The sequence below is a fragment of the Anoplolepis gracilipes genome, chromosome 1, assembly GCF_047496725.1.
Source record: "Anoplolepis gracilipes chromosome 1, ASM4749672v1, whole genome shotgun sequence".
NCBI lineage: Eukaryota > Metazoa > Arthropoda > Insecta > Hymenoptera > Formicidae > Anoplolepis > Anoplolepis gracilipes.
The window spans coordinates 9,111,795-9,128,644 of NC_132970.1; the positions used below are offsets into that span (position 1 = coordinate 9,111,795).

Consider the following 16,850-nt stretch of genomic DNA (forward strand, 5'->3'; position numbering starts at 1 on the left):
ATGGGACGACGTTGTCGTGCAAGCTGTCGCCAGAATATCTTTGAAATCAGCCTATGTCCCCGTGAAACTAAATACTGGGAAAATAATGCTAAAATCAGGAACAATTTGTACGCTCAGTGAAGGATTTTGCATCGATTCAGAGGATGGATATACCTATTGGGAACCGATGCCTACCTCTTCGTGTAATTTTCACCAATACGACGTTCTATATGAAGGACCTGCTATCAAAACTACGGACGATACCAGTGAAGAAAAATCACCTATCGTATACAGCCTGACAACGCAAGATATAACTTTCGCCCTGACAAGAACGCGAGAACAGCCATTGTGCGGGTACACGCTTCTTCGATGCTCTTACAGAGCATCCCAAACTCTTTATACTAGAAACTAAAAAGGGAGACGTCTTCGCCGAACGAGGAACAATTTCAATTGATAATCTTGATATTTTCGCATATATGAACTCAAAGTTTGTATATGTAGAAAAACATATACGACATCAAATGACATCTCTTTACCACAATGTCATTCAACAGAAGTGCGAGCTGGAAAAAGACGTCATAACTAACACCTTATCATTCGCCACTTTACAGCCTGATGAATTCGCCTATCGGTTAATGAAAGGACCAGGATACATGGCTGTCACTGCAGGAGAAGCCATTCATGTAATAAAATGTATTCCCGTTGACGCTATAATTCGGAGAACAAAAGAATGTTATGCCGAGCTTCCTGTAACGGTAAGGAACGCTTCACTATTTCTAACACCAAAATCAAGAATACTCACCAAATTCGGAACCCAGAAGGAATGTAGCTTTGAACTACCAACGCTCTATCGCATAGATGATACATGGATCCAGCTCACCCCTGACCCACAAGTCATACAATTACCCCCACAACGATTACGCCCGATGACCTCTTTGAGTTGGAAATACCTCACCCCAGGTCCATTAGCCATTAGTGGGATATATACGGAAAAAGATATAGAAAAGTTACGAGATCATATTATGTTTCCTGCAGAGAAACCAGCACTTCTAAATTTCATAGCCCGTGGGATGACAGGACAAGCTGTCGTACCAGGAGAAGTCTCTATATACAGTCTGCTAGACGAGAAAGCACTCCAAAAAATAGCTTCGAACACTGTCTCGAGAATTTGGGGCGGATTTGTAACCTTCGGATCGGCAACGGCCGGAATTCTAGGAGTATTCCTAATTATACGACTCATTAAATTAACTATTGATACAGCAATCCATGGATACGCCCTTCACACCGTATACGGATGCAGTCTACACCTACTAGGCGCCGTATGGAGTTCGCTCACACATCTCTTACTTCACCTAGCACGAGGACCCGTAAATCAACGAGGAATAAAACCAGAAGAAGATCAATCTCTCCAGGAGCCAACGAGTCCTCCACCAATAACACCTACAGCAACCAAAAACGAGTCAACTATCGTAAATGCAACAGCGGTAAATACAACCACCCCTATTCCCATTGTTTACACTGACCTTCGAGAACGATTGAATGATATCGAACAAATCCCTTCGATAACATCGGGAATTCGTTCTTAAATAAGGGGGGGGATGTGACGTCCCGCCAAAAATTTCAAACTAAATTTTCAAAATATAAACGTACCGCTGGAGATATGAACACAAGGTATGAGATATACATATATATCTCAACTTGAACTTAATAAAATATTTAATCAAGCATAGTATTATATAGCTATTAAATTGGACATTGCTTACTTAGAAGTAATAACAAAATAATACTGACTTATCAGAAAAAAATAAGAAAAAATATTTGTAATCATTAAACTACTATATTAATTTTCCAAATAAAAGTTAAAATTCTCTTTGCTAGAATATATGGAAATAAAATATTACTGTAACCTCAGAATCGTTGAAATTCAATTACGCGATTGTAACAGAAACACTTGCAAACCAATTATATTAGAGTTAAATCATACTAACAATCGCTTTATAAATCCTACATTTCATAAGTATAATGAAAAGAAAAAAATAAAGAAAAAGAAATATTATTCAGTAAAGTACATTTTGGAAGGCATATGCATACTGGCATTGAGAACCATATATATACGCCAAATAAATTAATTTATTAATATTATTAAGCTGCATTTGTATATCAACATGTAAATCTAAATGGAAGACTTTCTTTTAGTGTAATTGATGAAAAAGTAATATTACAAAAATAACGCATGACACGTATTATATATGTCTATATATATATTCATATATATATATGTAAAGGAGAGCTAGTCTCCTATGCTAAAGTGAAATCATAAGGAATCACGATAGAAAGGAATTATAAATTAAAAATAACAGTATTAAAATTGCATTAATTAAATCTTCCATATGGATACTATTATAAAAGCAGATATGTCAACATAAAATATGTAATACAACAAGAGAGAAAAGTAAAAGAAATTTAAACATAAAAGCATAAATTAATAAGTGAAAAGAAAAGAAATATTAGTATGAGACATAATAATTTCGATAATGAACATTAACTCTTGCTATAGTTAAATTAATAAGTCTCTCTTGCTGTAAAGAAAAAATTTATAATATAAGAGTGCGAAATTATTATAATACAAAGAGCCTTTCATTCGCACGATGACGCAATAGGCGACGGCGAGAAAGACTTAGTGAAATCGAATATTATTCTTATCTCTTGACGCAGAGACCCGATGAAACCGAATATTATTCTTATCTATTGACGCAGAGACTCAGCTTGACTAAATATTATGTCAACGCAGAGACCAGTGAAATCGAATATTATGCCTATCTCTCGACGCAGCGACTCGACGAAACTAAATATTATAACAACGTGCCTTTTGATATTCGCCGCTGAATATCAACTTAAGATTAAGAAGAGCTCACCGCTTCTGACGTCTTCGAAGGCGGAGAGTTCCCTCACCAAGAGCAAGAATCCATCTCCACCGGATGATTAAGCCAACCCGGGAAGTCTTGGATCCACCGGACGCCTAGAGGGAGGTGACCCGAAAGTGGGGACGGAGCGCAGAACGTCAGTCGAGTTTGCGGACGGAATCAGTCTTTCACCACCAGTCATCTAAAACAGTCGCCAACAACCCCTCATACTAAACAGTCTTTCACCACCAGTCATCTAAAACAGTCGCTAACAACCCCTCATACTAAACAGTCTTTCACCACCAGTCATCTAAAACAGTCGCCAACATTCAACCTAAAAAGTCGCCTTCCTAACTTCATAAGTCACTTCAACATCTCTCCGAAACGTTAGTCCGAAGTCGTGAAAAGTCTCTGTGTCTTTATACATTCACTGCGTCCTAAAATCAATTTTAACTTAATTTTCGTCAGCTACTTTGTGTCGTCAAAGTAGATCTTTAATAATACTTTACTTTCTCGTCTTCGCGACTCGTCTTATATTATAATTTAGAGCTTAGACTCACTCTACATTATAATTTAGAATTATTACTTTATTGTTAACTAATCTCCAATTTCTGGTACAGTGCGGTTGTACCTTTTTCATTTGAATTGTGAACAACATTTGTAATCATTACTTGCGACCTTTGTAAAATCTTCAAGCTTTTAAAATACATAGTTGCTTATTTCGAAATATTCTCAAGTACATTATTTTAATACAGTGTTCCTTCACCTTCAACCAGTGTTTACTATAATTAATTTAATATCGATTAAATATTTAACGTACGTCTGGATCTTGAGCGTTAGCGAGTCCCGTGCCTGGGATAGAGCAGAGTGACGTGCCCCTCGTGTTAGTTCGAGCAGAGCTGAGACTTAGTCGATGAGCTGCTTGAATGTCGCTTGATCCAGATTGTCAACCTGAATTGAATAACTTTTTAAATTAGAATAAAATTTTGGTTATAATTTATAGTAAATGCCTGGTTCTCGTCGCGCCGGTAAACGACATAGACAACTACGTGCCGCTTTACGCCGACAGAGACAAATTTCGAACAGTGATAATGGTCTCAGCCAAGTAGGAAAAGACAATCCAATTGACGTACCGGACAATCAAAGAATTGTCGTAGAACTTTTCGATCAGCTTCCTGCATCTGACTCAGTAGAAGCTCCCATCTCGCGAAGAACCTTTGAATTTATTGGCTGGCCCGGACCTTTGGTTGAAATCGAGCTGCATCCTGCCTCAACCTCTACCACTGACATCCCTGAGGGAGATCCACGACGTCCAGAGTACGAGGAAAAGGCCCAGGAAAATCAGCGAAACTAGAAACATTAATAAAGGTAAATTACTATTTTGAATACATACGCATATGATCAAACAAGAGAATATTACTATTTTTAATAAAAAGAAAACGCACTCACATTCCAACAAAATATAATAAAAAAAGGAAAAGAATTCCGAATTGAACTACTATTTTCAACACATCGTGTTTGACATTTATATGACATCTTACTACTCTAACAATTTCAACTTCGTAAAACAATTATAATTACAATTTAGACATATGCTTCTACGACTAATGCAATAAACTGTTCCACCTTCAAGCTCCGAAATAAAAATCTTTTAATACAGTTAAGTAAACATACATACTAGATATATATATATATATATATATATATATATCTCACTCTTTTGAATAACTTACAGTCAGACTATTGACTCTCATAAAATTACAAATTGACTCACATTCTGATACCACTCTCAAGAATTATAAAGTTAAAATACTATACCAAGAAATTTGCAAGTTTAGAATAAAAAAATAAAATAATCGATCAATGTAAGTGTATTAACTACTCGTTACACTTAATTTAATAATAAAAATAACGGAGCATCCTTTGTTTAATCTCTTCTTCCTATTTTCCATCGGAGACAGTGATCTTGACAACAATAAATTATATCGCTGGCCTCCACCACACCATATTCCAGTTGTACATTTCTTTATATGTCACCTCACCACACAGTGCTGCACCTGCAAAGAACAATACTTTTAGTAACATATATAAATATCTACATAAGAGCAATAAAAATTTTAATGATTCTTTCTTATTACGTGAATAGATGTATCAACGATATTTATGAGAAATAAAATCATAGTGCAACAGTTGACTTTCTCCTAAAGAAAGAGATATCTACATTTAATATAAATCCAAATCATTTAAATTTCTCAATTTAACTTTGTTCTTTATATTAAAGCAGTCATTAATTACTGAGAAATTTGCTCTTACATTATAAAAGTCGTAAATTAACCTTTCAAAACCAGTATATATTTGGAATTGCTCCGACGGTGAATTCTACTATACAACAACAGTAAGTACTTAATCCCTCACCATTACTATCACAAACCACCTTAATCCCTATCTCAATTTTAATATAATTGAAAATTTGTCAAATTAATCACAATCCATTTATAATTCCAAAACTGAAATTTTCCAATCATTCCAACTTTAAATTGAATAAATTTAAAGCTATTGCAGATATAATTTTACAATTTTATTTTCTCTTTGATTAACTCGAGTGTCATTGTGCGTCACGTTCATTGCATACGCGATAATGGTCATGGTGTCATGGAGTTCCTAGAACTTCCTCAGCCTCTCGTTAGTGCCGAGTGAATTGCATTCTGACCACCAGACTATATCAAATATACAATAACGAGATTCAACGCGTTTGCTTACCGTTTTAATCATTTTCAAATACATATGTCATAAATTTAACCTTTTTATTTTCAACTTTCTTAATTTTTCTTGTCAAATAAAATAAAATAAATGAGACCTCAGACAACTGATTCTGAATTTCAACAAAATCCTTTCGTTGACCCTGAAGTCATATTAGAAACTCTAATCCAATTTATAGAAGAAAATAAAGAAAATATTATTTACAATTTAGACAATATCATAAAAGAGTTCTTAAATCAAGCCTCTATTATCATCATCCCAGATCAGTAAAAAAATCCTCTGAATTATTAGTTCCTAGTACACATTGATCCTGCTCTCGGCGAAGCCCTGGGTATAGCCGACTTAGACAGATTACCCAAAAACTAAATAGAGAGCAACCCTGTTATTGACACCGAGGTAGACGATAACAGTGGGTCACAGCACGTGACAAATACTACATAGAAATACTATTAAATTGCTACATAGAAATATATATATTTTTATCTTATGTATTCAAAAGTTATTACTATTGTTATTATTATGGACCAGGCCAGGTTCAGATCGCCAATGTCTCCAAGGAATGGATTCTCCTACTGAAAAGATGATACTTGTATATATATATATTTCTTAATCTAAGCACTTATACATAACTCTATTGTCTATTGTTTTATATCTATTATTCCTTATATCTATTATTCCTTATATATATATATATATATATATATATATATATAAGGAATAATAGATATAAAACAATAGACAATAGAGTTATGTATAAGTGCTTATATATATATATATATATTGGTATTATTTATTATATTATTTTTTTGTGTATTTTTGTATTTTATGTGTTATTTATTGTTTTTTTTTCTTTTTCCTATATTAGTATTACTACAATGTGATATATCTAACTGAATATTTTATGCACATGTGTATATATGTTTAGCTTTCAGTCGTCGATGACTGCTAATATTATAGGGTCCTCATAATCGCGGATTGTGCGGTGTAGTTACTCCATTTCAGTATTAAATTCAAAATACCGATTGATACAGGGATTACAATGAGCTATAGGTTGGATAGTTCCCATGTGATTTTTGCATGCATAATATTTATTTCTGTAGAATTTTGTGCCATCTACGCACTGATGTCTCTTAGTTTCCTGATAATATGACTTTACTGATTCAGGAATTAGTTTATTATAACATGTGACGCATAAAGTGACATGTGCATCATATATTTTTTGATAGGAGTGAGTTTTGAGAAACAATGTACGGTATATAATTTTTGAAGAGCTTCTACGGAAGGGTGTGAGGAAGATAATGGTGAGGGACCTGGCTGATTGTGCGTTGAATGATGTATCTTGTTGTCTGAATTTAATTAGTAGTATCTAGCTTTGTTTACATGTAATATGAGCAGATTAGGAAGAGTATTTATTTGTCTTTCATCGCAATACAATATGAATTTTAAGAACTTCAATAAACATTGTTTGCATTGATATACGGGTTTGGTGATATCTGTATTACACCGCACGCAGATTATTTCACGGAAGTATTCGCCGGAGATCAAGTGTTGTGACACTATCCACTCATATTGATCTCGATATCATGGTTGGTAAATGTGATAACACTGAGTACAGAAGCAAATCCTGACGCGATGTGTCTATACCCAAAAGATTTATAGCACCGCGCGGTTGAAAGTATTTGGCATGGGTCGAAGTTAGACTGTATTGTTGTGCTGAATTGTCCAATAGTATGGTTTCTTGAGCTCATTCTATAAAGAGAGAAAAGAATAGTGCAAAAAAAGTCGATAGCTGTTTAATAGCTTATTCGAAATATCCACTTATACGAATTAATGTATTGTTTTCTGTATCAATTTGTTCTTCTTCTAAACGAGTCGAGTATGACAAGTATGCATCGTTACACAGAGAGCATTGTCTCAATGTTCTTAGCGTAACTAGAGGTATTTTACATATTTTACATATTTTATTATTGGTTAGTAGCTTGTTGTAATTACAAGATAATGACAATGAAAGAATTTATGGAACCATCTATAGTATTCAGACAGCAGGTAGAAGTAACATGTTGCGCAGATTAAGTATCCGCGTTTAGTGTAGGTATATCCGGTGGCTTTAACGCACCATGTAGTGTGTAATCGTTGTTGTACTCATGAGAAGGCGGGTGAAGTTTTGTATAAAGGATCTATTGTTGGTCGTTGGCAGGGCCAACACATCTGAAACCAAAAAGTCGTTCTTAACATTTCATCCTGGTTCAATATGAGTTATCTTCAATTTATCTGCGTGAACAACTCTTGATGAGTTCTTAAATAAAATTTTAACGTTATTATTAGGCAATATTTCAAGTACTTCAAAGGGTCCAATATATTGATTAGAAAATTTTCCTTTAGCTGGTTCTTTCAATAAGAATACGTGATCTCCTTGTTTAAATTCTTGTACGTGAATACGTTTATTATAGAAGTGCTTGCTTCTGTTTTTGGATTGAATTAAATTTTGCCGCGCTTCTTGCGTGTCATGCAATCGATTAAATAAATCTGTTAAATATTCGGTATATGTAGGATCTATATTTTCTTCCATTATAGTGTTAGATAAAAGTAATCGTGCTATTCTTCCAAAAATTAATTCGAAAGGGGAAATTTTAGTGCTTTCATGTATGCTCGTATTGTATGAAAACATTGCTAGGGCAAGATGATCATCCCAATTTGAGTCTTTGTTAATTTGTGTTTTTAGATATTCTGTTAGGACGTGATGAGACCTTGAAACAATTATTTTTCTTAAGTAAATCAGTTAAGGGTTTAGCGATTTTTGAAAAATTTGAAATAAATCGTCGATAGTAACCAACTAATCCTAGAAATTGTTTTATGTTTTTAGGATTCTTAGGAGGAGGAAAATCATGGACAGCGGTAACTTTGGTAGTCTGGTCGTACGCCGTCGGATCCGATAATAGGTCCGAGGTAAGCTACTTTCTGTTGCAGAAATTCGTATTTATCGGATTGCAATTTTAAGTTGGCTTCGCGTAGCCTTCTCATTAATTTGTTAAATTTTACTTCGTATTCTTTTAATGATTGAGCGTAAATGACTATATTATCCATGTAAACAAAAAACTCGTTGCCTTTTAATTCAGATAGTACATTGTCCCTTAATCTTTGAAATGTTGCAGGGGCATTTTTTAATCCAAAGGGCATCTTCTTAAATTGATAATGTTCGTAAAGGGTGGGGAATGCGGTTTTGTGGGCATCATTTGGATCCATTGGTATTTGGTGGAATCCTGAGGTGAGGTCAAGAACTGAGAAATATTTAGCGCTTTCCAGTTGATCAAGTATATCAGTTATGTTGGGAAGGGGATAAGCGTCTTCAATTGTTTTTTCATTACACAGGGCGCGATAATCGATGACCATCCGCCATCTTTTATTTCCAGAAAAATCGGGTTTCTTAGAGACGATCCATACTGGTGAATTATAAGGTGAGAGTGAATATTCTATCATATCATCTTTTAGTAATTTAGTAATTTGCTTGTTTATTTCTTCTTTATGCATAGAAGGAAAGCGATATTGCTTGGTGTGAATCGGAAAGTTATCCGTGGTATAAATAGAATGATGGGTTACATGAGTGGTTCCCAATTTATCATTAGGCAAATGGAATCTAGATTATTATAAACCAGTGTTTGAAGATTATTTCTTTCTTCTTCATTTAAATGTTCCAATCTTAGGAGAGTAAGTTCCGCACTCTCTGGCGGTGTTTCAAAAATGATCTCGTTTAACTGAGACGGATTTTCAATTGAAGGATGGCTCGTGCTCGTCTGATGCCCTCGGGAATCAACAACACTGCAAAAGCCTCCATAAGACGTAGAAAAATCATCTTCGTCTTTCTCAGAAGAAGAGGATTGATAAATAGAATCAGGATCACAGTCACTGTGACGTCCCGTCATTTTTTCGAATCCAAAATTTTAATTTTTTATATAATATAATAATCACAGCCTAAAATTGCATAAGAATAATTACCTTTTTATTATTATTATTTGCTTATTACATATATAATCACGCTCTTATTAATCACACTTATATTAATCTTAAATATTCAATATTAATTTACATTATCAATTATATTAAAAGAAGAAAATATTATACAATAACAGTAGAAGTAGATTACCATATAGAATATAGCGGACCATACTTGTAACTTATGAGAGAGGAATTCGACAGAATAGCAATGCGAAATAATAACAATTCTTTTTGCCATACATAAAGTTGAAATCAAGTACTTATTTCGGAGTCACCTATTTTATAACATCTAATTATCGGTGCCCGATAATTATTAGTACTTTAATTTTATTAAAACTTGCTTAAGAAATCGATTGAAAGCATCAGGATAGATCCATCCTTTCTTAAAGTCAACAGTAATAATGATGCATATATAAAATTTATTTAAACATATAAAAGAATTTAAAGTTATTAATATTATCCTAATGGTTTCAATTGCAAATATCGATTCAACTCATACTACCTGATATTAGACATCGTTATGTCTCCAATCATACAGTTATCCAAAAATTTATGAATTTATTACAAATAATTATTTTTAATAACAAATGAAAGAACGACCTAGAACTTTGAAACATAGCTAACGTGATCAGTAGAGTAAAAAGAAATTAATCCGGTCCCTCTAGGACCCACTAGTAAAAACAAAATGGCGGACCTCTTATAAAAAAATGGAAATTTCTCTTAAATTTATTTCTCTTAAAAATATACAAAATGGTACGAAATTAGAACATCTATAAAGTTCCCTTGTAAGACCAGAGTAGTTGCACGCTGATTCATTAATCCAGTAAAAACAAAATGGCCGTCACTGTGTTTAAATTAATTCCGATTTTCACGCAATTTACCATAAATGTTATACTTAAAGATTTATATACGATTTAGCCAGTTTCGAACTTCTAAGTCTAAAGATAAAAAAATCCAAAATGGCGATTTTTGAAGTTGCTCCAAACAGCTGAGACTTTACATAGACCTTAGTTTTATAACTTTAAGGCCAGCCAACATATTTTCGATCCTCTATGTCTAAAAACAAAAAAGTTAAAAATGGCGGCCAAAAATCTTAAAATTGCCTAAACGCATACCCTTTAGGTCATTTGGAAGTATACAACTAAAACCCCTTAATTGTTAATTAAAAATTAATAATTTTACTCTTAAAATATTATTTTTATCAATATTAAAAATGAGCACCACTGATAAGTACATAATTACAATAATGCACCTATGATATCTTAATAAATAATTAATTAACAATTTCTCTTTGCAACTATTAAGAAGACGTAATTATATTAGCACATATTAATAAATAATTAATATTGGATAAATTTAAATTTAATTTCAAGGTCACCAAATAATTTTAGAATGTGAACTACTGGCATCAATAATTGTTGCAAAAAGAAAAAGGCTTAAATAAAAATTGTAATACATTATATTATAATCGAGAGTCTTAATATATAATTATTATATATAATAATTCATCTATAAATCTATCAAATAAAAATTGTAATACATTATATTATAATCGAGAGTCTTAATATATAATTATTATATATAATAATTGTAATACATTATATTATAATCGAGAGTCTTAATATATAATTATTATATATAATAGTACAGAAGGTAGTCGAGTACAGAAGGCAGATAGAAATGGCGCGGCATTATGCTTTAAATAAAATTTTGGTAAAGAAGAAAATGTCTTATAATTACGTCAGGAATACATGTTCCTTAAAATAACGTTGGACGCTGCAATCAGCTGATTGCTACACGCGATGTGTCTCTCAGCTGAGCACTCAGACATACACACATCGCGTGTAGCAATCAGCTGATCGCAATGTCCGACGGCCGGCGATTCGGAACAACTTTTGGTCATTAAAGTAATGTTATTTTAAGGAACACGTATTCCTGACGTAATTATAAGACATTTTCTTCTTTACCAAAATTTTATTTAAAGCATAATTTTATGCTATAAGATAAAATAGTTAGCGACTCATGCGGCGATAATCACTCGTCGAACGGTCAGCTGCGTCCGCGCTCGCGGTGTGTCGCGCCGTTCCTATCTGCCTTCTGTACTCGACGTGTGATTTGCTAACTATTTTTGCTTATAACTCAAAAACTAAGCTTCAAATCAAATTTTGATAAAGGAAAAATTGTCTTAAAATTGTGTCAGGAATACGTCATTTTAAGGACGGAAGGTTGTTCTAGGACACCCTGTAAATATTTCGATCTTTTTATAAAATTTAATATGTGAATAAATTATGCGAACTTATATTATTTCTCTTATAATAGCACGGAATTCAAAATATCAAAATAATTAGTTAATTCTTATATCTAAAAGTAGAGTAAAAATTTCTGATTTCATACATTATATATATGTTCATAAAATAATTGATAATTACTTCAATATAAGAAAAAGAAAATTAGAATTATAAAAGAAATTTATATGTTAAAATATTATACGCTTATAACGAATGACCTTTGAATAACCTTCATACTACAAGAAAATTAAATATCGGAATAATTATTTGATTCTTATATCAAAATGTAAAGCAAAAATTCCTGAATCGATACATATAGTGGACCATTTTAATCCATCTAGTCGAATATCTCGAAAACCAAGCCCGGGAGAGAAAAATATTTCAGACAAAAGTTGTATGGTTTCGAGGGGGCCATAAGATGGTACCATTGGTTTGACCTTGAAAAGTCAGTTGAAGGTTACGTGAAGGTCATTTTAAGTTTTTTAAATGGAACACCTTATATATTTTTACATATTCTTGTAGCTCATCTCGAGAGCTTTCCAAAACAATTTCTTATGACAAAGTATTAATAAAAGAAAATTAGTGTTATAAAAGAAATTATGTATTAAATATTATAAGTCCTTAGTGCAAGAAAAGTATCAGGTTTCATCTTGCACGTATGTCATCTTGATAGATTGTTTAGACAACGGCATCCTTTGTAAGCCGTCGCGCTCAATACCGAGAATTACCTCTGCACATACCGAGAGGTCTACAAGCTCGTGACTTCCCCGCGGCCTACACTCAATCTGAATATAAGGCGCGTCCGCGGACGGCCAGAGCATTCAGTCGAAAATTTTTGAACAAGTAACAAGAAAAACTATCCAGTCGGAACCAGCAATAACTAACCAGCAGCTAAATACTTGTAAAATTGTACTAAGTATTATACTGAATAAAGACTTATAAAATTTTCAATCGTCGAACTTAGAAATATTTTCTCACTTTTCGGACTTAGAAATATTTTTACACTTAGAAATATTTTATGTTCTTCGGACTTAGAATATTTTCATACATATTAATGTACTATTTTATGCCGTTGAATCCATTGAATCTTATACTTATATTATTTCACTGACTCATTTGATAGAATAATTCTGAGATAGAATTATTTCATGAATAATACTTTAATTTTATAGATTTAATGTTACATTTTTTCGATTAATACTTATATTTTATTTCGATGCCGACACTTATATTATTTTATTTCTTATTTCATACTTGATAATATTTCAACCTTCACTGATCTTTAATCGATACTTGTATCCTATACTCTTATCCAATATTACCAATTACTTTATAACATAATACTATCCTCTTTTATTTTTCAGTCATTATTTAATTTAATTTCAAATCATTCTGGTTTACTTTAAATTATTTTACTATTTAATATAATTCAATTGATGAATTATTAAATTATTTCAATGATATCCTGTCATAAGGTCTCCTCTGTGCGTCACGTTCATTGCATGTGCGATATTTGTCATGGTGTCATGGAGTTCCTAGAACTTCCTCAGCTTCTCGTTAGTGCCGAGTAAATTGTATTCTGACTACCACACTATATCAAACGTACAATAACGGGATTCAGCGCGCCTGTGTCACGTGCAGTGACCCACTGTTATCGTCTTTTTTTTGGGAAATGCTTTACGCATCTTTCTGGAAGCGGGGACTCCCAGAAGGTATGTGAGACTCACCCGACCAATTAGTTATGGTCGGGCATATCCACTAAAATCCAACAGTGGTCCTCGCTTCGGTTATGGACAGGCCCCGAGGTCACTTTCGCATTCGACTGGGACTGGCCCCCGCTGGGTCCCCCGTCCTTCGGCCCCGCTAGGAGTCGAAGGAGTGGGTTTCCTCTTCCGCGCGGGCGGCATCAAGCGTCCAAGGATGCCCGATACCGCACCGTTGGCGGCGTTGCAGGACCACCACGTAACGCCGCCTCTTCGCTGGGTCGCGGTGCAATGGGGCGCGTGTCCACCGCACCTGCGCCCCCGCGATCCCAGAGAAGGGACACCTAGGGGGATTAAAGGATGCGGGCGTTGTACAAGAGGGAGGGGCATTGGGATCCGCCTTCCTCTCTCTTTCAGCCGCCTCCTTCCGGGACATGACGTCTCTGCAGAAGGAGACGGCCGTCTCCCACTGGTCTTCCCCGTCTACCATGGTTTTCACCACGGCAGACAGGGAGACCTCCTCCGCTATGGCGCCCCAGAGGACACGGCGTTGCCCATCCCACGCCTGGCACTCGGCCAGGGTGTGCTCAGCCGTGTCCACCTGGGCGCCACAATGGTGACACGCGGTCGACTGTTCCCTTCATATACGGTGCAGGTACTCCCCGAAGCACCCGTGCCCGAGCACCTGCATCAACCTGAAATCGAGGGCGCCGTGTCGTCGGTTCACCTAGTCAATTAAAACTGGGCAGATAGCCTCAACGGCGCGCAGGCCTGTCCTAACATTGGACAACCTTCTTTCCACTCGGCTAACTTGTGCCACCGAGCCTGAAGCCTGAGCCTCTCCATGACTCTTGGTGGCAGGGGTCCTCGTACATCCGGGTCCGGATCCCCCCGGCGGGCCACGCGCATCCGATACATATCGGAATACGCCCCCGCCGTAAGGATCCAGGGCAAGACCCCGGCCACCACGCACGCCGTCTCAAAGGCGACGGTCCTACACCCCCGTATGACGCGGATGGCCAGCCTCCTCTGCATACCCTTTAGGATTTGCAGATTCTTGCTAGCCAAACCCGCGTCGTGCCACACGGGGGCTTCGTATAGTGCTACGGATTGGACCGTTGTCATGTACAGGCGGCGCGTTCCGTCCCCCGGCCCTTCGAAATTGGACATAAGCCTGCCAAGACTGGCGGCTACTGCTCGGACTCGGGAAGCCAGTTTTGTCATGTGAGGCCCGAAGCTCCACCGACTGTCGAGGACAAGGCCCAGGTATTTTAACTAGGTCCCAACCTCGACCACGACACCCTCGATCTCAATTTTAGCTTTGTCTCGAGACGGCCCCTTTTTTCAACCGGGGGCAAACCATATTGTCTCTTTCTTCTATAGGACCACCTCGAGACCCATCCTCCGGATGCGGCCGACCACGTGTCTGATTCCTACCCCCGCTAGGCGGATGGCGCTGCTCCAGTCTCTCTCTCAGGACAGAACCAGAGTGTCATCCGCGTAACACATCAGCTCCTGCCCCGGAAAAAGGGCCCCTCGTAGGACCCAGTCATACTCTAGATTCCACAGGAGTGGTCCTAAGACCCCTGTGGAACCCCACGGTGAAACTTTTTCTTGATTGTTTTTTAGTACCGCGCCTGGTACACAATTACCCTGTCCCTGAAATAGTCCCATATGACCTCTTAAATATACGCGGGAACTCTATGGTAATTTAGGGCCCCGCGGATCCCTTTCCAGGGGAGGATGTTAAATGCGTTGGCAATGTCAAGTAACACCGCCACCGCAACCCTCTCCCTTTCCATGGCCTGTTCCACGAGGGTCTTCACGCGCATGATCGCGTTGATCGTTGACAGACCCTCACGGAACCCAAACTGGCGTTTAACCAGGTCAGGACCATTCCGGGACAGGTGCCTCCTCAGGCGGGCAGCTATAATTCTTTTAAAAAGCTTGGCCGCCTTGTCGAGGAGGCAAATGGGGCGATACGCGGAGGGAGTCCAACCGGTTTCTCCTCTTTGAGGAGCAGCACCATCCGCGCTTCTTTCCATTCATTGGGGAATTCTCCCCTTTTTAGGCACTCAGTGTATAGCTGCCTAACCAGCTCTGCTGTGACCTCCGCGGTCAAGGCCAGCGCCCTAGCGGGAATTCCGTCCGGACCTGGGGCCGTTTTCTTGCTCTGGATCTTTCTGACTTGCAGCCTGAGCTCATCCTCATCGACCCTCAGGTCTTCTGTCCAGGGGACGCGTTCGACCGTCCGATATCGAAAGATATCGTCGGTACGACCCGCGCCCCCCAGAAAGAGGGTGGATACCACCCTCTCCAACACCTGTGGCTCTAACCTCTCGGCGATCGGTGGACCGCCCGCACTGAGCTTCTTCCTAACAATCTTGTACGGGCGCCCCCACGGATCGCCGTCAATTGATTAGATGAGCTCATCCCAGGCCCCGGCCTTGGCCGTTTTAATAGTCCGCTGGAGGGTCTTCTTAGCACTTTTATATGCCTCCCTCAGCGCCATCTGGGCTCCGTCCCGTCTTCTCATTTGTCGCGTGTATTGGCACCGCTCCCTATTGCACGCTGAACGTAGTTCAGTGAACTCAGACGACCACTAATACATGCTCTTCTTCGGGGGAGCGACTTTCTTCTGGGGCATTGACGCATCACAAAGTTCTGTCAATATTTTCCGGAGTCGAGTCGCCCCTTCATTTACATCCTTGACGGAACAGACTACTTCCTCGGTCGCCGATTTGGCGATGGCGGCTGCCATTAGGAGGTCACGGTATCTATCTTCTTTAAACACCATCTCCTGGGTGGGGGTGATTCCTCCGTCCAGTGGACCTCTCCCATGGACGGGTCGGAGACGTCAAACCTTATGTATCTATAGTCCGACATCGTCTCCGCCCCGTCCATAACGCGCCACCCGGAGACCATGCGCGCGACGGGGGCATCCAAAAGTCACATCTATGATGGAACACCCATTGCCGCAAACACATGTGAGGACCCGGCCCTGATTTAGTGTTATCAGGCCAAGCTCCTCGGCCCACTTCTCCAGGATTGTGCCCCTTATGTCTGTCACTGAGGATCCCCAAGCATGTGATTTAGCGTTGGGGTCCCCAGCGACCAAAACCGGACGGGGCAGAAACCGTCTTACAACGTGTCCCACCCCGTCCAGCACCCTCTCTAAGTCGGCACAATCCCTGTTTAGTTAGGCGTACAACCCCCACCACCAA

The 16,850-nt window shown here is 37.6% G+C and overlaps 1 protein-coding gene, 1 long non-coding RNA gene and 1 pseudogene across 2 annotated transcripts; 2 read left to right on the forward strand and 1 right to left on the reverse strand.

The window, feature by feature from the left end:
• On the forward strand, window positions 1-1,569 carry LOC140668901 (uncharacterized; annotated as a pseudogene).
• A 1,520-nt stretch (window positions 1,570-3,089) lies between these two features.
• Window positions 3,090-9,607, forward strand: LOC140667081 (uncharacterized). Its single transcript, XR_012046937.1, has 5 exons — window positions 3,090-4,250; window positions 8,506-8,588; window positions 8,795-8,907; window positions 9,012-9,097; window positions 9,418-9,607. It is a non-coding gene; the product is annotated as an uncharacterized lncRNA (long non-coding RNA).
• Window positions 9,608-14,361: 4,754 nt separating this feature from the next.
• On the reverse strand, window positions 14,362-14,751 carry LOC140671017 (uncharacterized). Its single transcript, XM_072902009.1, has one exon. It carries the CDS (start codon window positions 14,749-14,751, stop codon window positions 14,362-14,364), a length of 390 nt encoding a protein of 129 aa, XP_072758110.1.
• Window positions 14,752-16,850: the final 2,099 nt, after the last annotated feature.

Excerpts from the sequence above, each read along its gene's own strand:
- LOC140671017 (XM_072902009.1), bottom strand. The coding sequence starts at position 14,751 with ATGACAACGGTCCAATCCGTAGCACTATACGAAGCCCCCGTGTGGCAC.